Raw genomic sequence first — 27636 nt, forward strand, 5'->3', positions numbered from 1 at the left:
AGCAGTTTGATATCACGTGGGCTGCAAATTTAAGATGAGGAAACATTCAATTTGAACATTTTTATGCCCAAGTTTGCACTTTCTCCTATAACTGATATATACACTATGTAAGGCAGCAGGGTTGGGGTCAATTAAAATTGTAATTGATAATTAATTACAATTGTGGCTTAACTGCAATTTAAAAAATCTGTTGCTGTCGCAATTGTAATTAAGTTGTAATTGAGTAGGTGTTGGGAATGCGGATATGCTTTTAATTTGTAAAGCAGGCGTTACATTTTGGTGAATTGAAAAGTAATACTTTAAGGCACGTGTGTCAAACTCCGACCCTTTAGACCATCCAATTCGGCCCATTTAGGAAAAAGTTAAAAAAAAGACAGACAGAAAAAACGTTAATTATTGTGTAAATGACCAAATAATTCAGTTATAGATTTCTCAGACACTAATTTAAAGAAATGCCAGTAATTTTAAACCTCAAATTGTTCAAAAGACTACATTTTCCTGAAATTGTTTCGCATAATTTCCCAAAATTAAATACAAATTTGTCACAAAATCAATGAAATGTAAAAGAGAAAATCCTGCAGGGACTGAAATCTATCACTTATTGCTTGGATATTGTCAGTATCTTCCATACTTTATGTATCAATTATACGTCCTAGTGCAAACTTGGGGAAATTATTGTTGAAATTGCTCATTTTCCCACCTAAAATCTGCAGTCCACTTAGGGTCAAACTGGTTTGAATTGGTTTCTTTAACTCAACAGGCTCTGTGTACAGAAAGAAGACCTCAATGCTGGGTTCAATGTTGGTTCTGGAGTTTTCATGTTTTGGCTGAGTATTCAAGCGTCCTCCCACAATCCTAAAACATTTTTCACGTTTTTCACGTGATTGAGTCCAGTTGAGCATCTTTTGGATGTGAAAGGAGAATTTCACAGCATGGACTTCAATATGGACCTTCATCTCCCAGAAAAGTTTCAAGAACAGTTTAGAAACAATGAAAACAAGAATGAATGCATCTGATTCTGATCAAAGTTTCCTTAATAAAGTGACAGATGATGTGTGATGATAAACCCAATAGCTGCTGTGAGTGGGTGAAAAACTGAAGGTTTCTTCATTAATCCTTTGACATCAACACGTCGGAGGACTCCAACCTGTGAGCCCCTCACTATTCTTCCCCTAATTAGAATTTTGCATCTGATAATTAATCTCAGTCAACCTTTAATTAACACCTGTGTGCATCTTGTTTGTTAATTTAGAGGTTCAGGTTTCAGGTCCAGAACAAGAAACACATTTCATGCCTTAACGCATTCAAAACCAGCGGTAATGGTTCACTCACTGGTTTCACAAAGCAGGATTTGTAGCATTTATTTAGCTTAAAATTATTTTTCATTTTCAGAGACAGTGTATAGCTGAATCCTGAGTCAATTACAATGCCTGTTTAATGAGTAAACGCACAAAAATTACTCCAGAAACACAGAAAACAGGAAATCCACAGAATTAAGAAATACACAAAATTACTCAAAAAACAAAGGACGACTACAACTAGACAAAAAATAATGGAAAAATTAACAAAAATGATATCAAAATACAAAACAACAATACGCAGAATAACAAAAAAACTGTCCTAGACACAACCAAATTACACAAAATGACTCCAGAAATACACAAAACAGGAAATCCACAAAATAACTTGACTATACACAAATATAACAGTATATAAAACACAACAAAAACTAAAATGAATCCAAAATACAAAACAATAACATACAGAATGACAAAAAAATTGTCCTAGACGCAACCAAATTACACAAAATGACCCAAAAAATTCACATTACTCCAATAACACACAAGCACACACAAAAACACATAGTTAGAAATATACAAAAATAGACTAAACCCTTTGCTGATCCCTGTGTTAATGCTCTAACTGAGCATTATTCTAAATGCTGACATGAATGCTGATAATGTGACACTATGATCACACAATCACATTGCTGTTGCCCCGCAGTGATAAAAAGTGCAAATGAACACGTTTCAGAAAGTTATTGCTTCTAAAAATAGGGATAGTTGACCTCTCACATTTGGCTGCGAGTGAATATTTTCTAAAAGATTATTAAAAAAAATGAAGAAAGGAAATAAATTCCCAAGCCAAACTCTTGTTTAAATACATTTTATTCTCCGTGACTGGAATATGGGCCGACACAGAACAAAACAAAGAAAGGCAAAAAGAAACAGGCACTGGCATCTCTCAGCTTTGAGTTTATAAACAACAAACAGTATAACAGACACACAGTTATTGGTACAAAGTATAAAATATATTTTGGCAGATAATTTACTGTATATTCAAATTCCCAAGACTGTGCACACGTTTTATATTTCCTACATTTACCACGTTGACTTTTTGGTTTATAGTTCTGACAGTCAGATCTGCAGAAACACGAGAGTCCTTTGGTTTCACTGAGATGCCTAATCCACCTTCTTAACAAACTCAACTGGTTCGTCATCATGACTTTCCATATCTTTGTTTAAAGCAGCTGGAACAATGAGTAGCATTGTATTTCATCTATAATTAGTTCTCATCTACGATTGATGACAGTGTGCCCCAAAAGACTCAATGGTGGGTGTTGATTTTGTTGCTTTCCACAGACACACCCAATCACAACCAAAATGTAATGTCTCGCAGACTGACGTTATACCACGGGGAACAGAAAACCCTGTCTTACTTGTTAAACTTGCTCAAATCCAATCTAACTATTTTTCATACACCCTAAAAAGTGCTTCCACTAAATATTCTACACTTTTATGTCCACTTTTTTGCGTTCTATTATTGCTTTGGTGCGTTACTGGGGTGCTTTTCAAAAAATGACGATAAATGGATTGTGACGCGGTCTCCTTCACCACTAACGGCTAACTGCTCACCGCTAACAGCACCTCGTATAGAGTTAGCATCGACAGATTGCTCTCAAACGTTAAATGTTGAACCTTAAATGTAAGGAGACTATCTAGAGCAGATTTTTCTTAGAGTTGCTGCTTCTTTGTTCTTTTAAACCTGAAAATACATACATTTTAGGAGGATTTTAAATGTTTTGGTTGGAGATCATACTAATATTAGATGAGGGAATAAATTATCAAAGTGGAAAAACAGGCACACAGATGGAACGTTACTCACAGCCAGAAACCTGAACATTCACCGCAGGGCTGTCGACGGTAAAGCACTAGACGGTTACTTTTCATCGGATCCTGATGGGGATGGTTTGAGGTTCTCACTGAAGCAGCGAGACAAGTCCACATCTCCACCTGAATGACTTTATAGGATCCTGCCTCTTCACAATAAGAGTCACAGAGGTTTGGTTTATTACACAGGAAGGATGTAACGGCCGGTTTATGAGTGTGGCGCAACATAATGCAAACAAAGAGTCAAAGGTCCTGACGGTTTGATCAGAGAAGACGTCAAACGTGTCCCAGCTGAGCTCGTCTCTCCTCCAGACAGCGACACACCCACATGGACACCACCTCGGCGTTTCCATCGTTGTACTGCACAATGAAGGCGTGGTCCTGTAATTAACACACAACGTGACTCAATCACAATCCAAGAGGAAGAAAAAAGATATTTGAGTTTCTATATCTGACCCCTGAAAAGTTGCCATAAAAGTGAACAATATGATAAGAACACAAAACAGCTGCTGCACGTCAAATCAAGATCATTTATTACATTTCTAATCTTCACAGTTAAATAGACTAAGATACCATTGGTTATGATTTGGCGCTATACAAAGAAAAGATTGATTGATTGATTGATTGAATGTTGTGGCAAAAACGAGAAGAACTGCGGATGCAGCCAAGAAGAGTTGAAAAGATTAAAAAAAATAAAGAAAATAGCTCGTAATTAGAAATGTTAGCTATTTGTTAGGAATGTGTTGCTCAAGCAGCAAAGATCTGCTCTCTTCGCTGACTTTTGTTTTGCGTTCGTCACCTCCTCACAATAATAATTGCAGCCATCTGTGAGTAAAGCTGTGACACTTGAACCTGGTAAATATATGCATAAAAACAGTCACCGCAATCAGTTTCACGTTTGGTAAATCACAATGCGTGTGAGGCAAATGTGCTTGACAGATTTCTCATGTTTCATTTGCACTTTTGAAAGAAACAATTTTTGTTGTGCAAGGTTTGTAGATCACCTGCAACTTGCTGAATGTTCGCATGGCTACTGGCAAACCACAAGTTAATCAGTCCATTAAGTAAATCTTTATTGTATAGTAAATATATATTTGTAGTGACACACTTTAGATTTATTATCAGGTTTTGTTTAACTTTTTATTGGATTATTTAAATTTTCTGGTGTTTTTCTGTGAAAACTTTACTGACCTTTGGTCTGCTAAAGCATTGTTAAAAACATTTATTTTCTTACATTTTCTGCTTCATTACTAATACTTTCATGTTGTTATTTGTTACCACAAAGCTTTCTTTGACTCGTGTCCTGAAGATTAACTGCTCAAACTGATAAAAACAAACAAAAGTAGCAGTAAAAACTCAAGTAACAAGCTTCCCCATTAAACTAAGAAAAATTAAAGCAGCCCCTCCAATACACGTACTCCTTTCAACAATATTATTTTTTAGTATCAAACAGATTGAAGCCACAAACATTATTATGTCTTTATGCGAAGTGTAATGTTTAGCTTGACTCGCATAATTATTCTAAATTGTAATACATAAAAGAATAATAAAATACTCATAAAATGAATAGTAGTTCCAATAAAGCCTCTTAAATATTAACGTCCACCAGATTTGATTTTAAATGCAAAATATGTAAGTAATGGCTCATCTGTAGTGTTTTTTGTTAAGGTTTAATGATCAACACAACTCACTAAAAAAAACAGGAGGTGAAACGAGCTTTGTGATAAAAGAGTATAAGTCTTAAAAAAAGGAATGTGATGATTGTCGCTAGATAAGTTTGTTAGGCATTGTGTTCTTGTTGATGAAGCTAGACTTAAACTGATGTCAAAGTGATGTATTTATCCATCAAGCCATCCACTCTCTACAGTCTAACATTAAGGGGCGGTCCTGATCAGAGCTAGAGGTCACAGGGGTCACAGAGGTCACAGTGGGAGGCGTGAGCGTGTCTAAATCAAACAATTCAACTCTGAGTAACCATGAATTTTATTGAAGCTGTCTCGATGTCTAATTAGATAAAAATAAGCCTGGGAGGCTGGCCGAAATGAACATGTCAACACTGATTTCGATCTGAATAGAGGTTGTGAAAACGGCCTCACCATCTTGGGCGGTTTTTGTCCCAATTTTCCCCATTCCTGATCAAGAACAGCAACCACCAGATTATTTTATGTTTTATAAGATTATCCTATTAAATTATCCTGTGGTCTGAGGTGAGTTAAAAGTGAATTTGTTCAGATAATCGACTTTGAAACAAGTTCTGCCTGACAGTCGTAAATATCGAACATATTTAATAAATACAACCAAAACTCCTTGTGTGTGTGTAGGACGCTGACGACTCCCGACTCATGATCCCTTGATTTGCTTTGTAAAACAGAATGTAACCAATCAAGAAGAGATTAGTTGAGAGAATTGGAGCAAACACACACAAACACACACACAGTATGATCAAAAGTGTTTTATTCCTGGTTATCTTCATGTGTGGAGTCAGTAACAGATAATCCTTAGGTGTATGCCCCGCTTCAGACTTTGGTTTTTAGGGCCCGTTCACTTTAGTGAAACCCTGGCTCGCTGTCTCTTTAAAGTCAGGCTTGTTTGACTCAGTGTAAACTCACAACCGGACTGTGGTGTGGGTCAAAGAAGTGGACTCTAGTCCAGATGAAAACAGGGGTCTCGAAGCAATCGCAAGAAAACTTGGATCGTTTAGCAGCTCTGGTGTAGAGGTGACTGACAGACAGCAGTAAAGTAAAAAAAAAAAGTAAAAAGCTAATAAATTAAAAAACCTTTTAGCTAATATGCAGACAGGGAACAGAGAGGAAGGGCATATAAATTGGATTTATAATGATAACCCTTTTGCTACTTTGATGTCAGCCATTGTCAGCCATTGTTCACCCACGAACAGTAAACGTGAGCTGGTCTCAGGCCTTTGGGATTCAGGTTTTTCTGTTCTGACTGTAGTAAACCTATTAGTTTGATTGCAGAACCACTGTCTGTTATGAGCTTTGCAAAAGTAACCAAATCTTTAAATTTCTCCTGTCACATATTTCTGTTGCTCCAACAGTGAAAGGTACTTAGGAACATCAACACCCGAGGCTATGGTGATCCTGTAATAAGGAGCCATTAGGCGCACTGATGATGCGTAGCACTCTTAAGACAAAAGCAACAACAACGTTGACCTCCTAAAAGGGCTGAAGAGCTTTCAGTAAAATGATTGATTTAGATATTTCCAAAGAATATTTGGGACTAAACATATTAAATGTTATACTGCTGATAGAGGTCAATGAATGACTAAAATAAAACAGAGGTTTTAAATCAAAATTGTATTTTACCTTTTAAAGATTTTAGTGAAAATTAATTTGTCTCACTAACTTTTGTGTTAGTCCGGTTCATGTGTCACTCTTAGACAGACATGGGTTTGATGCCAGAGTGGAATATTTTCTTTTTAGCAACATTTGCTTTTTCACCCCAAGTATAGCATAGTAAGGGTATGTTGATTTTGGGATGGGGACCTAAAAGCCAGGATGGTAATTGTTTTGCTTACACCAGGAATCAAAAAACAGTTCTCAGACAAAGCAGATAACCATTGTGCAGTTTCCAAAGCTAAACAGGGCCCCATTCTGTTCATGATGAGAATGAAACTTAAACACCTTAAAATGTCCACGTTTTCCTCAGCAGTAACAGAAAAGGAGAATCAAACCTTTAGGCAGCTGGTGACGATCCCTAACATTTTTAAACTGTACTTGTATTTCATCCAAAAGTTGTTCTTATCCACTCCAAATGTGACCCCATACACATTACCATAGTGACTTACCAACACCCTTCTGGTGTTTCCACAGATTGAAAGTTGTGCCAAAACTGTGGCCTTTTAAGGAAACACCAGAATACGGCTGGAATTTAATGTCTTACAGAGTGACGTCATATCATGGAGAACAACATAAACAAACCAGAACAAAAATGGCGTCAAGCGAATTACTGCTTTCCTTGTCTGGTGAAGAAACACAAGAAATCTTGGTAAAAGCTGGTTACTTGGATTGATGCTCCTTTGCAATATCCTCGCTCGCTTTCTTGCCAAATCTGCCATGAAACTTTTCCACTTTGGCACCATCTTTACATTCTTCAATGGAATTCCCAATCCCACAATGCAATGCACAAAACTTTTCCAAAGTTTAAGTCACATGACCGTTTGTTAACAAACCCGATGTTTGTGATAGAGTTGTTGATAGTGTTAGATTTCTTTGCAGACATCAAGCTAACAGTGCTTACAACAGTTCTGTCAGTAAAACACCAAAATTGAGCTCATCAAAGACAAAAAAGTGGTTCAGTCTGATTGGAGGCTCAAAATGACATCAAAGTAAGTGCTGTTGTTGTCGTTGAAAGCCCCCCAGCAACAACCAAACTGGTGCAGAAAATGTGAGATTACTTTCTCAAACTAGGACAGACTGGTCGCGATGGTCCACTTTAGACCCTCCTGAGACTCCCTCTCATTTGCGGTTACTGAAAAAAAATATGTTGAAGCAAAGATGGTGCTATTAAAAATAAACCCATGTGGGATGAACAACACACTTGTGAATGACTTTGATTCTTTTAAAGACATATTGCAAATATTTAGATGATGTACAGTTATTGCTCACTCTTCTGACCTCTGACTAAAAATTCACTTAAAACAGCAGAATTATGGGTAATTTTTGTTCAATTAAAGATAAACTTTGAGGGATTTTTTTAAGTCCTGGAGGTGGCACATTAATCCTGTCGTCCTTCTAATGGGCAGCCAGGGTTCAAACAGTCTGAGGTTAATTACTCTTACATCAGAGTGTGTCAGTATGATACGGCTGGATTGGACCCTTCCAGGTGCCGCTACATGCTGACGACTCATCTCATCCATCATCCTTTTGTGCCTCAGTGCAAGAGGAGCGACACCAGGATAAAAGACTAAGTCCTGAGTGATAATTTAACATCAGGATCTCCACCTTTGGCTCAAAGAATTAACCCTGACGGGACAAAGTCATCAGCTGGGATTTGACATGTCCGAAGGTGCCTGTCACATCAGGGGTCAAAACTCCTCAAAACGCCCATGGCAGTGCTCTAGTTTACAAAGAGACTTTGGACAAAAATGTGTGTTTGTAAGGTCGGGCACGAGGTGAACTTCTTTTTCTTCTTCTTTTTGAAGAATCCAAGTTGGTGAATTAAACATTAATTGATTCAGAAAGGCATTAGGTGTGGTCTTTTCCCATTTTCAACATCTGCTTCAACGTAATTATTGGTATTGGCAGTGTACGACAAGTGGTTGAATACCAATTAACAACTTTAAATAAGAGTTTCCTTACATCGATGTGAGCTTTCAGTACAAGTACATGTATACAAATCCACTTTGCAAGATTTTTTGTCAGTTATCTAAATCAGTGATACTTATCATGGTACAATGATTATTCAAATGTTAAAGGCTTGTAAGAAATGTCAATCCCCAATAATAATGAAACAGTAGGCCCAAATATATGGGCACCCCATGTTTTCCAATAATTGTGATGAAATTTGCAATCCGGATCCGATCCCGATGAAAGGGGACCGGACTTGGATAAGCAAACTGCTTCTCTCGTCTCCTTTTTCGGCATGGACCAAAAAAAAAAAAAAGAATAGGGAATAACAAAACTTCTGTGAATGCAACCATGTTGGAAATAAACTGAATAAATAAAAAACTCGATGGGGTAAATGAAGAACCAATCCGACATAACAGTCAAATTTCATAAAGATCAATTATGGTCAATTACGAGCCGAGTTACACATTTTTTGAAGGCAAGGCAAGGCAAATTTATTTGTATAGCGCATTTCATACTCAAGGCAACTCAATGTGCTTTACATGATAAAACATTCAATTGTTTAAAATCAATAAGAACATTTAAAATCATCAGTAAAATCAATTAAAATCATCAGTAAAATCAATTAAAATCATCAGTAAAATCATCATGACATCAACAACATGACTAAAAATCTCTCAATCATATGCAGTAGAGAAAAAAAGTGCCTTTAGCTTTGATTTAAAAATGTTCACATTGGATGCTGACTTCAGCTCTGCTGGCAGTTTATTCCACTTCTTTGCAGCATAACAACTAAAAGCAGCATCACCATGTTTACTGTGAGCTCTGGGCTCCACTATCTGACCTGTGTCCATAGATCTGAGAGACCTGCTGGGTTCATACCTGACTAACATGTCACTGATGTATTCTGGACCAAACCCATTCACAGATTTATACACCAGCAGCAGAACTTTAAAGTCTATTCTGAGGCTGACTGGGAGCCAGTGTAAAGACTTTAAAACTGGAGTAATGTGTTCTGACCTCTTTGTTCTGGTTAAGACCCGAGATGCAGCGTTCTGAACCAGCTGTAGCTGTTTGATGCTCTTTTGGGGGATTCCTGTCAGAAGACCATTACAATAGTCCAGTCTGCTGGATATAAAAGCATGGACCAGTTTCTCCTGATCTTTCTGAGTCATTAAACCTTTCACTCTGGAGATGTTCTTTAGGTGGTAGAAGGCTGTTTTTGTGATAGATTTGATCTGACTGCTGAATGTCAGATCTGAGTCAATCAGAACACCAAGGTTTTTGACTTGGTCTTTAGCTTTTAAAGATAAGATCGAGACTCAAGATAATTGCTGACAGCAGTCCTCTTTTCCCTGTTACCAAAGACAATCACCTCCATCTTGTCATGGTTTAGTTGAAGGAAGTTTTCACTCATCCAGCAGTTTATTTTTTCTAAGCAGTCACACAACACCTCAATGGGACCATAGTCATCTGGGTTCAGTGATAGATATAGTTGTGTGTCATCTGCGTAGCTCTGATAACCAACCTTACAGTTCTGTAAAATTTGTCCTAAAGGAAGCATATAAAGGCTAAACAGAAGAGGTCCAAGAACAGATCCCTGAGGAACCCCACAGGACATTGGTAATCTGTCAGATTCAAAGTTTCCAATGCTTACAAAACAGCTTCGCTCCTCCAAGTATGACTTAAACCATTGCATTACTTTTCCATTTAGTCCAACCCATGTTTGCAATCTGTGCAACAAAATTGTATGATCTACAGTGTCAAATGCAGCACTTAGATCCAACAGAATGAGAACAGATACTTTTCCTGAATCAGTGTTCAACCTTATGTCATTGATCACTTTGATAAGAGCAGTTTCAGTGCTGTGATGAGAACGAAAACCTGACTGTAATTTATCAAATATTTTGTTGAATGTTAAGAATTGACTCAGTTGGTTGAAGACCACCTTCTCAATGATCTTGGCCATGAATGGAAGGTTGCTGATTGGTCTATAGTTAGCCGGTATAGAGGCATCCAGTGAAATGTCACATATGTTGAGAGAGAGGGATTTTTCCATTTTTGAAACTAATCCAGACAGCATATTGATCTGGATCCACTCTAAAATTTTATGGAAACTTCCATGGCGTAAAGTTTATCTTTTGTCCAAATCCAAAGTACTAGTGACTGCTAACAGACAAACAAATAAATGAATAAATAAATAAATGCCGGTGGAGGTAATAAAAGAAAGATAATGTGCTTTGGTTCAGCTCTTTAAAATAATGATGTAATGTAAAAATAATACAGTAACTTTCTGTAACTTGAGGTGTCTTTAACCATATATATATATATATATATATATATATATATATCATAATTTCTAACTTTGTAACAGCTGACAGAAATTATACTTTACTTATTAATTTATTTCTTCTTCTTCTTCTTCCTCCTCACACATTATTCTAACAGTGAAATAATCTGCAAGGCTATTTAAAAATGTACTTATGAGAAGAGTGCAGGGTGTTCATTCAACTACTCAATGAATGGATCATTAAAGGTGGCTGACTCTCTGCTGTGGCAAATGTCTGGATGAAGGTGAGACAAGGGAGAGACTCATTTCAAAGTTGCTTTAATCACTGGCTGGCTATTTCAAACAGCGATAATCACCTGCAGCCGCTCTGCTCCAACAAAAAGGGTCTGAACTCAGGGGAAATCCTACCTAACTGTCATTGTTTAAAGCCTATGAATGCACGGTGTAATCTAAGATTAATTTATGCGATTTTAAATAACCCTATCTATGATTAATACCCTCAGAAGAAATTAAAAGGAGTTGAGGCAATTATAACAAGAGACTGGTCACCACCTCATTAGACTGTTGCAAGAAACAGGCAGTTTGTGAGAGGAGGATAAAAAGGTAGAGAGAATTCATTAATACAGACACTTATGGAACTTCAAAGAGTCACCACACATCCATCTCATTTTTCAAACTGAAACCTGATACAAGGGCTTCTCAGTAAGGAAGGCGGTTTCTAAGTACAGTAAAACCTTGTCAACACAGGAAAACTTGTTAATTATGCTTTGGCCTTTCGTCCACACTGGTACAGTGTTTTAATAGAAATTCAATCAAAAGCAGATCCAAGTTTACAGGAGCTTAAAAAAACCCTCTTATCCTAAAAAGATACAACAGTTCCTTCTTGACATTTTATTGCACAAACTGATTTGAAATATTTAATACAGCATTTTGCAACGGCTTCTCCGTAAGGTCGGCAAAAACTTTAGACACAATCAGCAGATACATTATTCAAACTTTTTTCTAAGTAGACCACATGACTTTTCCTCAGGCCTGTTTGAACAGGAACACAGATTACCTATTATCTAAAATCTAATTTACTTGGCAGACTTCAAACAGACAGATGTAGCCAATGCCTTAGTAGAGCTACAGACTGCTGCACTTAAGTTTTGGTATTAAATTAACCATCCTAACTCCCTCCCCCTTGTTCCCTTTCCCCTCACCAAGGTGTAACACTGCCCTCTCTTTTTATATCTTCTGTCTAGTAAAGTTTTCCTTACCCTTTCTTAGTGGAGGCTGGTATTGGTTACTATTATTTAGTGAAATACATGTAATTATTTAATTGCAATAAAAAAAACATGCATAGCTGCATCCCATAAACAGGATATACCTCTTAAATTGACTAATAGATCTTCTGCCAAGTTAATATGAAGGTAGCTTTTGTAGCCATTGACTCTTTACTTCCTTCTATTAACCTTCATCAACACAAGCTGTCAATAGTTACCTGTAAAATGTTTGTGCAAGTTTTTTTGAGAAGACAAAGGGCAGCTAATGTAGCTAAACATGCAGCTCATGCAATACTACTAAATAGGAGGAAGGAGAGTCCTGCTGCAGTGCGTGTAAATGGCGCTTACAGGACAGTGGACCCATGGGTATAATGTAGAAACATTTGGCAGAGAAGGTGCTGACAGGAAAGACGAGACACCAGTGATTGGTGCTATGACGCATGAAAAAAAGGCATGTGAAAAACCTTTTTGCACGTGGGGCGATGTAGACTAAAAAAACTTCAAAGTCAAACTGCTTCTGAAGTTTAGGTCCTGAGATAGAATCTAGGAAAATGTGATGAGAAACATCAGACACTCACACTAACCGACAAAGGTAAAGTTGTATCAAAGAAAGCATTTTTTTGTTTTTTGTTCTGGTGTGGTTTTGTTATTGGACGTGCAGCTCCCCTTTTACTTTCCACATAACACTTGTTTTTTCCCAACATAAAAAATCCTTTCAAAAACTCTCTCTAAATATTCATTAACATAACACATCACAAAGACAGTTTGGGTTACTGAGAAACAAAGATTGGAAGAAAGATTTAAATACCTAATTCACAGAACTACCAGTAGTTTAATAGAAGGTATTTGTTGTTTTGAATGAAGTGAAATAATTTTTCGATCAGCCCTGACTTTGTGTTAATGTGTTTGGTTGCCAAAACTGTATTTAGGAATTGTAAAAAAAAAAAGATAATCAGGGTCCTTTGTGAGAAAACAGAAGGTCTCATCTGGTGTGTCGGGTTGAAAGGGTGCTATGATGTGTGTGTGTGTGTGTGTGTGTGTGTGTCTATGAATAGCAAAGCAGGATGGATGCATTGACAAGAGTGCTAAAAGGCTGTGTGAAGGCTGCTGGCTGGGGAATGACTGATGAAGATGGAGGGATGGGGGTTGGAGAATGTAATTGTCCATCAAATTTCAATCAAACAACACCAGGCTTGATATCTTTCTTTTTGATTTGTTTTGTGTTCATTTTACAAATATTGAAAATTAATTCCCTTTTTGTCTTTAAGCCTACAAATGAAGTGTTGGAGGAGGAGGAGAAAGGCAGCCTGTTGAGGAGTAAAAGCCAGAAACCTCAGCCAGGACAGGCAGTCATCTCCAAATACAGGTTGCCAACGTTCTGGGAGCGCGCCAATGGAAAGTCTGCTCGACTGACGAACGTCACCACCGTATGATGACAGGATAAGGTGTCCACAATGAAAGATGCATTAGCACGAGGAGAGGCAGTAATCCACTTTCCTCCATCCAGGTTTGTTATGTGGTCCTTTATTTAAGATCAAAGTCTTCCTAGTTATACTAATCATTAGGTATTCTTGATCGGTATCACACAGTGGACAGTTTGACATGTCTTAATTAATTAATGCCCCACAAAATCCCAGCTGGCTTCATTCTATTACACCTGAGCCAGAAATTTAATCATCATCAGCAAATCCATCGATCGAATATGTTGTTGTGTTAAAGTGCAAATGTAATCATCACTATCTCACTTTATTCACCTTGTTCTAGGGGTGTTTTTCAGTCCTACTGTTTGACCTGTTAGTGTTGAGGAAATCATGCTGTAATAGGACAATAAAAGTCCTTACCTCCACTTTACCTTTTAGCATGATTTAAGATGTAAGAAAGAAAGTGGCGGTTCTTTCTGGTGTTTGCCAAAAATTGGATGATTTTAGACTGCTCCATGTGCTTTAAATATGCTTTTTAAATTATATTAACCAATCAATGCATTCAGAATATATTAAAAACTGTTGCCTTTGTTGAGTTTTCCTAATTGGCAATCCACTGATTCAAAGACGAAAAACTGTCCAAGGAAAGTGGTGAACCAACCGCAAAATACCGGAAGGCAAAAAACTCAATGATGCACAAGGAACTGATGGCTAACTCATCTGATTAGATTCATAATAGCATACAGTAAGGCAGTGGTTCCCAATCTTTTTGGTCCCGTGTACCATTTTTTGCATTTTTGTCAAATCATGTGTAGCCCCTCTTCATCTCATAAGTACCCTCTCCATAATTTCACGTGATCTTTAATTTGTGGAACAGCGGGCTCTCCTTAACCCCTAACTGTCTCAAACATTGGTTCCCTCAGGCTTAATCTACAAATTTTAAACAATAAGTACAATTTATTTATTTAACACAATAGAACTTTTATGTGATTACCTCAAAAACTTACTGGAAGTCTAAAATAAAAACTTACACAGCCGAAAAGACCAAATACTTTAAGCCAGACACTACTGTATGCCTTTACAGTTCTTGTTAAGTCCATTCCTCAATTTTTGACTGATAATTTAGCATAAAAAGGGAAAAAAACATGACACTGGGTGGTTGGTCATAACGTTATTATTTTTTGGTGTAATTCCTTTGGGCGCATTATTATTCCTGCTGAAATCATCATTGTGACCACCTGAATTATACTTTCTTTTACTGAAAGCCTCTGTAGAATAAAGACAAACATTCATAGTTTACAGCAAAGAGCTCATAAGAAAAGATTTACTGCTCTGTATCAAGCAACAGAAGTCATGAAGAGATAAAATGAACTCAAACAGCCACCATTTGTTGAACAATAGGATAAAACGTGACAATAACGACGTCAATGAAAGCTGTACCAGTGATTAGAGGAAGCACTTGCTGAAACCCGATGAGCAAAGCCGAGCTGCAAGGTGAGTCTCTTAAAACAACATTATTTGCTTAGTGTCTAGCCCATTGTGTGAATTCCGTCATTACCTTCCACGGATATATAAAATAAAAGCACTTTCTGTGTGTGACAGAGAAAGAGCAGGAGAAAAAGGCAGAATGGTGTCTGGACACATTAACATACAGATAGAATAGGTAAAGAGTTTTAATGTACTCAGCAGGTTGGGGGAATGCAGAGGCAGAGTGAGACGTGGAGAAGAAAAGGGGAAAGACAATCAGCAGGCTGATGCCACAAAGGCAGGCATCCATGACCTTATATCTGAGTTCATCATGTTCAGAGGAGGAAAAAAAACAGAAGGTTGAATGAGAGGGTGAAACACTGAGGAAGGAAAGATGAGCGGGGGAAAGAAAGGAAGGGGGAAAAGAGGAGTGTGAATATAAAAATAAAAACAGTTTAGGAAAAATGAAGGATTGAGCCAGAGCAGGACTAAGGAGGAAAGACAATATTTCTGGGAATAAACAATAAAAAGCCATAAAGTGGGAAAAACCATCAGGGTGCAGCTCAATACAGGTGATAACTAAATGCATGCCGAGCATTACTTAAGCTTGCTTGAAGTCCTGAGGCAGGTCTGAAGTTTTCACATATTCTCAAGTTAACAAAATGTCACTGAACGTCTCAACACTACAGCCTTTGTTTAGGTACAACAATGAAAATGTTTTAACATCAAGGGAAACATAACACGATAGACAAGGACATATTTGTTTACTTGGTTCATATCTAATTTCTAAAATGTGTTCAGTACTACTCACATGTGAAACCTCATATTTGCACTTTAATTCTCAAATGCAGACTTGAATGGATTTTTGGGAGATTTTTGTACACATAAAACAGCATAATAATTTAAAAGACAAATGGTACACCAGTCATTCATAAAAGTGGATATGAAGAAAACTAACATTTACAGAAGTGGAAGCAAATATAACAAACGAGCCATCAACACAAAACAAAACTTAATGCTCTCAGTAGCACACAGCTGTATTTTAGTATTGTATGCTATTTTTATTACTGTCCTTGTGCCCCAAAAACCTACATTTTTGCCTCAAAGATCATGTTTCTACATCTAACAGAACCAACGTTATGGTAAGATTGAAATTCGTAATACGGATGGCGGCCATCTTGGATCTTGCTCTGAGCACAATTTACAGTATTTTAAGATATATTATTAAATTCTTCTTACACTTCAAAAAACCCATGCAGCACTCCATGCCACTGTTTTTAACTGATATTATTGAATTCCTTGACCCTGAAAACCTATAATTTGTTACTGAGATCATGCTTCTATGTCAAATAGAACCAAAGTTATGACAAAATATCCAAATTGGCAAAATGGATGGCGGCCATCTTGGATTTCTTGATTTTGAGTGGGGAACTGTTGGTTGGCCAGCATGGATCCCATTAAAAATGGATTCAGCACACTCAAAAACACCCATGTACAAATTTCCATGCTTTCTTCAAGAAGTGAACATCTTTTTGACATATCTGCTGGGATACTGGAAGCATTAAGTCTCTGTCCAGCCATAATCCGCTTTTGACCCCGCCTTTCTGGTGTGAGACTGAAAACATGCAATATGTGCGTCCTCACTGCCGACACACTTCCTCTCTGAGGACCAAACTGTCATTGACCTTGGCATGTTGTGGCTCTTAAAAGGCAGTTGGTGCAAACTGCTGATCTTGTGAGCAAATGTTGGAGCTGAGTAAAGCATTGGAGGGACACAGAGGGGAAAGAACAAACCCAACTCAGTACAGACTTGAAATAAAGGCTGTTTTTTTCACATGGAGCAAGTTCCGGTCTAGGGCCGAATGGCCAAAGAAATTATAATTTAATCTCCTTGATGTGGCTCAATTTGTGTTTACAGCACACCTTTTAAAAAGTTCCAAACAGACAGGAAAACCCCGGCAGTTGCTAGAGCTGCTCATTTTAGATGCACAAGAACTGGAATCGTATAGAAGATATGGATGATTTCAATTGACAGAACATGCATGCCTGATCTGCTCAAGACTGAGTGTGTAGTTCAACACAGACAATGAGTATATACTGTCTAACATACACTACTAGTATGATTAGGATGGTGACCGTTCGGAAGTTTCCCAAGATGCTTTTCAAATCTACAAGGAAAAAACCTGAAGCACACTGAGGCTAAATATCTAACTTTGAAAAGTTCTGAACATTTTTTAAGTGAGAAAGTGACCTAGTAGAATCTCAACATGTGCTCATTTGATCCATAAAACTCACAGAAACGCATTTCATGATGACATTTCAGAGATTTTCAGAGACCCTCTATTGTGCTACTGACTAAAATTTCAGTCAAAACAAGAGCTCTATTTACAAAAGCATTAAAAACAAACAGAAAACAAGAAGAGATGCTTTTGATGATTTTGGTCACCAAGACAAATTCCTCGTGTGTATGCATACACTCTTGGTCAATAAAGTTGATTCTGATTCTGATTTTGTTTTGAAAAGGAGACATTTAATTTTTAGCTTGAAGCCGGTCCCAGGACAATTTTACTTTCTGCTTGCAATGAAAACAAGTATGACTAGTGAGCCCACAGTGCATGCTTAAAAAATGTGCTGATATAGTATACAACTGGGTATTTTGAGCGTACTCAATCTTTCCATACTATCTAATGTGGTCATATTTACTACGAGTTAGGAGTGAGAACCTCTGGGTACCTCACGATACAATACCTTACGCGATACAAAGCTCACGATAACGATTATCTCACGATATGACGATACTGCGATTATCGATATATTGGTCAGAAATCAATCTACGATAATCTATGACATAACAAGAAAAAAAAATTAAGTGAAAAATTCCCATTTTTGTTTTATATCTCTGAAAGACAATAAATTGAAAAAGTGTCCTATGAACAGTGACACTATTTTCGTGCAACATTTCTGTAAATAAGTGTCAACATATCAATGTAAATGAATAAGTATCTCCAATAGTGCTTTCTGTAAACAAAAAATAGGGTCTTCCTTACCAGTGACACCAGTATAGCGCAATATTCCAGTAAACAATATATTGGTTCCTTCAACAAACAGTGACAAAATTGTGAAGACGTACCTGCACATTTTAGTTAAAAAGCAGAAAAGGTTTTGAAAAAAAAAAAAAAAAAAAAAAAAATCGATACTTAGCGGGAGCATATCGATAATCGATTGTGCGGAAAATGATCGCGATATATCGCCGTATCAAGATATTGTCACACTCCTACTACGAGTAGTACGTTATTGTGACATTTAGAACACAGCCTTTGTCTGCGTTTTCACAAACGCTCTAGGCTTCACTCGCTTGTTCGTGTCCTTAGCAAAGTGCTCTTGTATAAATATTAGGCCCAGAAGGCAATAGCAATTTAGAGAATCTTAGAGTAAATATTAGAAGGACCAAGGTATTCACAAAATTGAATAAAAACTGTCTAATTTATTTAAGATAAATGAAAGAAAAAGTGTGGAACTTGGAGTTAATAAGCTCATGTTCAGGGCTTTTGATTGGATCACAAAGGTTAACACAGACATAACCCCACACACGTAGGCACAGACTTTAAAAAAATAATTATCTTTTGTCAGTTGGTCAAATTTTTATCTGACTAAATCAGAAAGAAAGGACTCGAGTACAACACCCAGGCATCGCTGTGAATTTAACAAATTATTTTTCAAGTCTCAAACCCACCTCAAGGTTCCCCACTGACCTCTCTCTGATGCCTTCCATTGGCAGCAAAGTTCATTACTGTTGCTTGCACACAGTAATGCCAACTTTCAGTGTCCTTGACCAGAACAGCCTCAATCAGTGTGAAAATGTACAATTCAGAAATTCCAAGATGCACAGAGATAATTAAAAAATATTCAACTGAATTTTAAATGGTGTGAATCATTGTGATGGTCCTTTGTACACAGTCATTCAAAGCTTGTGTTTTGAGGTCCATGGAGCAGTTATAAGCTTGAGTTTAGTTTAACTTACCATGAGATTATTGGGGGCAGGTCTCTCTTTGGGGTGTCGACGCATACTGAAAAGAGACACAAGCAGTCTGTTGAGAACCCAATGAAACTTTAAAGAGAGGAAATGCTCTCGTTTTATTTTTCAGTCACTTTCATTTTTTAAAGAACGTTTCAACTCTGGCTTCAAAAAAAGCAAAAACAAAAAAAACAGGCCTTAGGAAAGTCCAGCTCTGGATAATTTACTTAAAAAGCTTTGTGGATTTATGTATGGCATTGACTTTGTATGAATAAATATGTTATTGTTTCTGGTCTTACACTAAATGAGGACATCATTAGTCCTGCAACACCCCAAGGCCCAAAGCTCGGACCTGCGCTGGACCTGAGAGTCAGAGCTGGCTTGTTTGAGTAAACCATGGGGATAAACAGCAGCTGGTATATTCGCCTCGTGAACACTGAACACACAAACACACACAGCACAAGCATGTGGTTTAGGTGTGTGCTTTAAAGGTTTGTCGAACTGTAAAGATTAAAAGAGGTGAATGAATCAGCGGCAAGCAGAAGGCAAACACTGTATTTGTCTGCGTGCACTGGATGAATCAATCAGTCTGCAAAAAAAGGGGAGGCTTTTATATATTATTGCTAATGGCCGATACAATTCACATTCAACAACAAACACAGGCAAATGCACTTTAATCCTATTGTATATCATTACGTCTTTGATTCAACTACAATTATCCAGCTTATCATTGTAAAATGCAGCCTGTGGCCTTTGTTATTGTTCAGTCCGTCTTTGTGGAGGTTGAAGCGTGTAATAGTGCAGACATATTAAGGCAATGCAAACTATCACCACAAAAAAGGTTTCTCATACTGTATTTTGCAGCAAATGGAATGAGATTGAATTTTGATGCTTTAAAGTAATCCTCCACTGTTTTTACAAATGTGGCCTAACATCTTTAAATGTCCTTAAAAGATCTATGCCTAACAATACGTATTAATTTGCACCATATTTGTTTCATTAACTCTTAAAAGGGGTACTTCTTTACCATTTTAAGACCTGTTGTCTGCTATCTTGTTGATGGACTCCCACTCAAAAGGACCTCTATCCTCAGGGTGTGTGCGTCTTCATCAGTCCATGATTTATGCACTAAGTTCAGCCACCAGAGCGTCAGCCTTGCACCTTTTAAGGGAGAGTAAAGGTCTCTTAGGAGAGCCCTTTTTCTCTGCTTTGTTGTCTACTACCAATCCACAGAGTGGTAATTGTCACCCACCTGCGGTCACAGATCATTTTTCGGGGTCACAACTGTTTTTATCCTCTTTCGGTAAACCAAAGAGGGTTATATCGACATCTTTAACTTTTCCTGATTATTTAGAGCAATCAAAAGCAGCACCAATGAATGCTTCACTTCAATAGAAAACAACAGGATGTTTACAGGCAAATGACGCTTGTGACATCAATCATGTGATTTCAAAATTGTGGAGTCCTTCAACAAGATAACAGAATACAGGTTTTAAAATGGTAAAGTAGGACCGTTTTCAAAAGTTGATAAAACAAATATGGTGTAAAATAATGCGTTTTGTTAGGCATAGATTTTCTGATAAGGAAATACAGATACCGATACTAGTATCGGGAAAAGTCCCGATACGGCACTAAAAGCTTGGATCGGCAAGTATTAACTATCAACACGCCGATACTGCCGATTTACAGCATCAAACTCTTCTTCAAACTACTTTCTATACCCAGCCCATCAAACGGAAGAAGAAGCCGCCGAACACCAACGAAGAAAAATCCACCGTCAGCTTGTAACTCGGCGGTCCCCCCTTCACATCAAGAAGTCTATGGCCACCCCGCTCCCTCCGGAGGAGTACGGGTCTCACCCTCTGGAGAGGTTCATGGTTAGCTTAGCTTATTTCACCATGTCTCTTAAAATCAGAATCGTTCAAAGTAAAACAATGTCCAACCCTCCTCCGACTCTCACTGCTGCCCTGAGTCCTGATCTCAGAAACACGTATGGTTACGGGTTGGCATTTGAGAGCCAAAATTCAGGTTTCAGAAAAGTTTATTCATTTGTCACACACACCAGGTAGACAATAAAAAAAGTTATCCTGCATTTACTGTGTTGGTGTTTTTGTTCCTGTTTCACAAAGGTTTAACCTGTGCCAGACCAAACCATGATAGCAATTATTTTTACAACTAAGTGAGGATGCAGCTCTTAAGAATTGGAAGAAAAACAGGTCATATCTTTTTTTAAAACACCGTGGTATCTGCATGTATTGGTATGGACTGGTACTACGCAACTGGGTTTTGTTATCGGGGCCAAAAAAGGGCATCGGAACAACACTAATCTTAGGCCACATTTGTGAAAACTGTGGACAAAAAAAAGCCCTAATTTATTGAAGAACAGTAATTGACTCACCATTGGGTGACGAAATGATCAAACTTCTCACTGAACTGTCCGACAGGAGGAACTGGAGGATCCTGGGAAAAATTACATTTGAAGGATGAATCTTAATTAGTTATGCAGGGATCATGAATCTACAACATGGCAACAAAAAAATAAAGAAATACACCAAGTATGATTTATGAAATGTTATACCATTATAAGCAATCCTATTAGGATTAGGCCAAAGTGGGAGATCAAAATGTCTGGTTGGGTGTAAATATAGAACAATAAGAAACAAGAGTGTTGGATAACATAAGGGAAAAAAACTAAAGATGAGCTGAATTATCAGAGGTTACAAATAAAATATGGTCTAATTACCAATAATAGGACACAATGTGATCAGATATGATACGATGAGATGTGAATCTTTTCTAGAATAAATTGAGTGAACAAGCCTGATCATTTTAATGCATTTTTATTCTTAAAGCTTGAACTGGAGAACTAACCCAGACTAGACACAAATTTAGCCTGAAGATTGAATGATCCAGTTTGTGAGTGTGTGTGTGTGTGTGCAGTCAATGAATAGTCAATGAGCCATGTCATGTTGACCAGTTTAACCCTTGTATCACTGCCTCCTCTTCTCATCGTTGAACTCATTTTTGTTTGATTACTTTAGTCCTTTTACTGCTCCCGACAACCTGCTAATAGGGTTTTCTCATTTTCACCAAAGACATATTTATAAATAAGCTTTAGCCACAATCCAGCAAGAGCAGCATACCATTAAAATCTAGAACTGCCTTTACTCAAACATCACAAAAACCCCATATAAAATGCACAATGTAAATAAAACTTCCAAAAAACAGGATTAGTAATCTTTAACATCAAATAATCTTCTGTAAATTGTTATTTCCCATGGAAAGTTTTCAAATTTGAAAACTGCCTGAATTTTGCAACCCTGGTAGACATGTTGTGTTTTTTTGAATGGATGCTGACATTTATGTTTGGAGATGATATGGCAAATCAAAATTACTTTAAATTTCTGTTTGATTTAAAAAAAAAAAAAATTCCAGTGACAAGTTTATATTTTTCTACAAAATTCCTGAGCTTAAAGGTATAGAGGATGATTTTTCCAAAGTTTGGAAAAGAAACACCCGATACACATGCGCAACACTTGTTGCGCTCTCTCGCACCTGCCCAGTTTTCCTCGCGCACAGCTCAGTTTACAAGTTGGAGTCGGCATCGCTCATACAAGCTTACTTTCCAAAAGAAGATTTGCACTTTCCCCACTATGTCAGACTCGCCACCGGTAAGTGATCCATTTTCAAAAAACCCGATACGCACTGGACACGAGCACGTACGATGGCCTTACGTAAACATATCATCAGAATGACAGTTAGGAGGACCAATAGTTCAGATGATCCACCCGGAAGTTGAAGCCAAAATAACATCGTCCACAATACCTTTAAGTTTCTGTGGAAATGTAGGAGAAATGTTCCATACCTTTGCAACCCCAGTTAAGGTAGTTGTATGACGGTATTATTTTTTCCAGCATGTCTTAATTGTTTTATTGTTGTAAATATATATTTTTGATGGCGGCTTTTGCACTCACTCTGATTGCATTCCTTTGTTTCATATTTATTCTATTTAAAATTCTTGTTGTTTTCACTGATTGAGGGGCTTTTGCAATTTCGTTGTACTTGTTGCAACAACAAATAAAGTTCTATTTGCATTCTATTCTATAATATGTCAACCCAGTATAAACTTGTTGGAATGTTATTGCCATTTTAAAACTAAGGTTTATCAAGGCCTCATTAGAGTAAAAAACCAACAATCAACTCACATTTTGTTTAGGAACGCAAGAACACCAGCAAAAAATTCCCATCCAAATCAACAAATAACTTTTTTTTTTTCCTGGGGGTTTTTGTCGGAGTAAATTCAAAAATATGTATTTATGCACATGAATCATAGAGGGCGGCACTGCAAACAGGCATTTTATTGCAAAGGAATAAGCCTTTGTGTTTGAGAAGCCCTGCTGTGCCATTAAAAACACCTTTGGGCAGTGTTCGCCTTCCCTTAATGCTCTGATCGGCAGCCTCCTGCAAAGCATGATGCATGAACCTATTTAAATTAACAAAGGAATGAGCTTCCTCTAATCTCGCTGCACTTCACAGCTCCGCAGCTACTTGGATGAGCAATATATCATCGCACATGCTCGTACACACAAACGTGCAGAAGAAAAAAAAAAAAAATACATTCACGAGACCAAACTAATGCCCTTGAGCAGTGCACACACCACAAGCCTCCTTACACACATCATTTAGAGAGAGGGGAGCAAATAATTTGAAACAACAATATGATAATATGGACACACACACACGCACATACACAACTAATCCAAGTGTGATGTTGGCTAAAACAACATTTCTCCCTTCAACGTGCACACATACAGTATCTGTTTGTCAACACAAACACTGTTATGCATGTATTCATGTCTCCAGCTGAGACGAACACCGCTGCAGCTTTGATGTGGCAGCAGGCGACGACACAAAAGACAGGCAGGATGATGAAAGCGGCTGGACGGCCTGAATTATTATTACTGCAGTTGTCAGCGCACTCCACAGTGACACAACACACACCACCAGGGTACAGGGGTACGAGTAAATATACATGTCATTGCCATGGAGCAATTATTAGGCAAAATTAGATCAGTAATTACAGGCTTGAGAATAAAGTGGGAGTTCCTTATTAGTGGGGCCACTTGCTATTCAACAAATAAAGAAGAGTGGGACAGTAATGAGGGGGGACAGCGGACAGATGGCACTAACAACCACTGAGAAATCTTATTGAAGGTCCAGAATACACAGGCGAGCATGTTTCTCTACTGTACACTATCACTACAGAACAAAAACATCATAATATTTTTATTTTTCAAGTGTAAGAACACTCCTGAAACCCAAAACTAATACACACTCTTTGGCCTGGATGCAACTGTTGCCTTTTTTCCACGTATATTAAATATTTTACAATACAGCAAATCAAAGAACAAGACACTATTGTAGGGCGACTATATTTTGATTTCCAAAAAAGAAGAGAAGTGGGCCGACCTCAGCATACAGGACATTTTGATGAGTTTGTAAAATCCGTCCGGACAAGACATGAAAAGAGGACATGTCCGAGTAAAACCAGATGTATTACATGTAATCAGAGCATACCTTTTCTTTTTCTTCTCACGCCATACACTTTTTTTATTCACAACATCGGTTTAACAGAAACAAGCTAGAATAATTTAAGAAAGAATAAATAGATAAATGAAAAAATGTAATTAAAAAAAGTAAGGCTGATTACATTTTGTACATGCTCTCATGGATACAGACACACACATGTACACATCTTCATTTTAATCATATAGGCAAACACTGAAAACAATTTTAACACTGATAAAAACCCAAGGGCACTTCTTAGGTTATTATATCACCTCAAATATTCTAACCCCCCCTTCAAGGTTTCCTCCTGCTGAAGCAAGTTACCCACATTATCATCATTTCATAAAAAGCTCATAAAGGGTCTCCAGATATATATATATAAGTTGTTTTAGTTTGATAATGTATGTTATCCTTTCCATTGTCATGTTCAATGCTTTTTCTTTAATCCACCTTCCAACTCTTGGATCATTAACATTTTTTGCAGTTAAGGGAAATGATACGCTTAGATTGTAATATACACATATCTACAAATTTAGATTGTGTTGCCTTTGGTTGCTTACTTCAATAATGATGATAGTGAGCAGATGGCCATCATCCAATGTTGTCAAGTTATTATTTCATTAAAAAAACAAAGAACATTTGATGCTATTATTGTGATGACATTAGAAACTTATTGTCCCTGAGTTTCTCCAGTTGTTTAGCTCCCACAGGTAAAGATTATTGGTTTGAGGGGAACATTTTATTTAGTAAAATAACCAGCCATAGGCAGATCTTCCATCAATCATGTGAGAGATGAAAATAAACCTTTACATTAAAAGTTCACGCTGTCATTTTCTCTATTTTAAGAATAAATGACATAACTGAAAAACATTTCCATTTATAGATGTAATGAGTATATTTAAATTGTATTCAACCAGTTTTGGGTAAGCTCCTGTTTTCTATAGATGTGATATAAAATGAATGTTAACTGGAAGAAAAATCTTAATTACATACTAAAACAAAAGCACTTAGCAAATCTCCACCAAGCGTCAAATCTCCTCTTTGGTACTTTTCACACTTTAAAGGCTTGGAAGAAATTTCTATCCCCATTAATAACCATAAAATACTGTAGGTCCAAATGTGTTTTTTATTTTGGATAAACCGTGATTAGATGCCACCAAGTTTCATCTGGATATGCTCCAGATGAAACTTGGTGCGGTGATTTAAGAACGAACCCAACACAACTCAGCCAAATTTCAAAAAGAGGTATTCATTTTTGAAATTTCACCAATTACCGGGAAGAGAGAGAGAGGGATTTGTTGTTTTCCAGAATCAGCATATTAACCTGAGTCCACCCCAAAATTAAATTGAATGTTCCATGGCAAAAGGTTAATCTTTGATTAAAATTTTGTTAAATTCCTGCTAACAAACAAACAAACAATGAAAATATTACTTCATTGGCAAAGTTAATGATGTTGTATATCTGCAGCTAATATAGTTAAATGTGCAATAACATTATGTGGGCATTTTGTATATCATCCATCATGTAATTCTTTATATCGTGATGTGCTTTATCGCCTTTGCATGACGACATATTAGGGCCACATTAAAATAAAAAGTAAATCTTAGCACTACGAGATTAAAGTCGTAATATTTCAAAAATAAAGTCAAAATTTCATGAGAATAAAGTTGTAATGTTATTAGATAAAAATTGTAATTTTATTAGATTAAAGCCGTAATATTTTGAGTTTAAAGTCATTATATTTTGAGAATAGAGTCATATTTTTATGAGAGTAAAGCTCTATCCTAAAAAACTGATGTTGACTTTTGGCCAAAAATCTCAATATTTCACCATGTGTAAAACCTGAACTTCCACATTCTCCATAGCGCACAAGTGATCGCAACATAGACAAAATCCTGTTTGATTTTCAATATCATTCTCATAAAATTCTGAATTTATTTTTGAAATACGATGAATTTAATAAAATTACAACTTTATTCTCGGAATTATATAACTTCATTTCATAGTGCCCAGATTTTTCATTTTTTTTTATGTGGCCCTTATACGCCATCGTACCTTTGATTTTAACATAATATTTGGTGGATTACTTTGTGTCTTCATTCAAAATGTACATATTTTGTACATTACACATTTTTAAGATTCTCCCCATTCTTTTATTTTGGGTAAAAAATATATTACCATTGAAGTCACCTTTGTTTTCTAATTACCGTATTTGTAATTAATGGTTATAAAACGTCCCAAATTAAACACAAACTACCCCATCAAACAGATTGTAGAAAAGAGTAAAGCTCTCCCTTAACGTTCCCCCAGAGAAACTTTAAACATCTTTCCTCTTCATCATTCCACTTGTTCTCCCAAAGTCGTGCGTTATCTGGAACAGAACGGTGACGCTGTCCACGCGGGGGCCAATACAGAGCACGTCGAGGGGGGAGCGGGAAAGGGCTTAAAAAAGTGGTTTGAGTGATGGCTACGTCTCACTGACTAATGAACAGTTCAGCCCAGGTCAATTCATTACAACCAAAAGCATTTAATTATTAATTACTGCCAATCTATAGGCTGTTAAGGACAAGTGACACAGTATAGGTTTAATGTGCGATATGGCTGGTGACGGGGGCATTCAGGGGAAGACTCAGGTTGCAAAGTTGTTGAAGCATTTAAAGCTATTAGTGCATGTCAGAGTAAACTCAGAGGAAAAAGGTGAGAGGGTAGAAACGTTGAAGAGTCCAAGTATGATAAAAAAAAAAATTAAGAAAGATAGTCACTTTGATACATAATGAAGTTTTATACTGTAAATGTATACAGAATACTTTGACCAATGATGAGGCTCCTACACCACCTTCTGTTGAATAAAGTAATATCATTTAAATAAAATGTACAAATTTATGCATCTGCATGAAAAAGATATTTAGTGTATATGAAATCCAAAGGTTGCACGTTGCTAACTAAATCAAGTTCTATGATACTCACTTTTTTAAATGATTGTTGAATTTATTGTGTAGAACAGTGGTTCTCAATTTTTTAATTTTTTTTTTTAAACCCCTTTTCTCTAATTTCTGAACCCAAGTACCCCCTCTCTTTAAGTACAACATTTTCCTCAAAAAAACCACAACAATAGAAGAGCATAATGAGGGAA

At 37.0% G+C, this 27636-nt stretch overlaps 1 protein-coding gene across 1 annotated transcript in view; it reads right to left on the bottom strand.

Annotated features, from left to right (window-relative positions):
* Positions 1-2150: 2150 nt before the first annotated feature.
* The window catches only part of map2k5 (mitogen-activated protein kinase kinase 5), a 70950-nt gene continuing 45464 nt past the window's right edge, over positions 2151-27636 (bottom strand). Inside the window, exons 20-22 of the mRNA XM_028443024.1 lie at positions 21333-21394; positions 18941-18986; positions 2151-3551 (exon numbers count right to left, since the gene is read on the bottom strand). Of these exons, the coding sequence (XP_028298825.1) occupies positions 3447-3551; positions 18941-18986; positions 21333-21394 (213 nt within the window). The 3' untranslated portion in view covers positions 2151-3446. The remainder of the gene's footprint in view (positions 3552-18940; positions 18987-21332; positions 21395-27636) is intronic.

Source organism: Gouania willdenowi, chromosome 3 (assembly GCF_900634775.1).
Source record: "Gouania willdenowi chromosome 3, fGouWil2.1, whole genome shotgun sequence".
NCBI lineage: Eukaryota > Metazoa > Chordata > Actinopteri > Blenniiformes > Gobiesocidae > Gouania > Gouania willdenowi.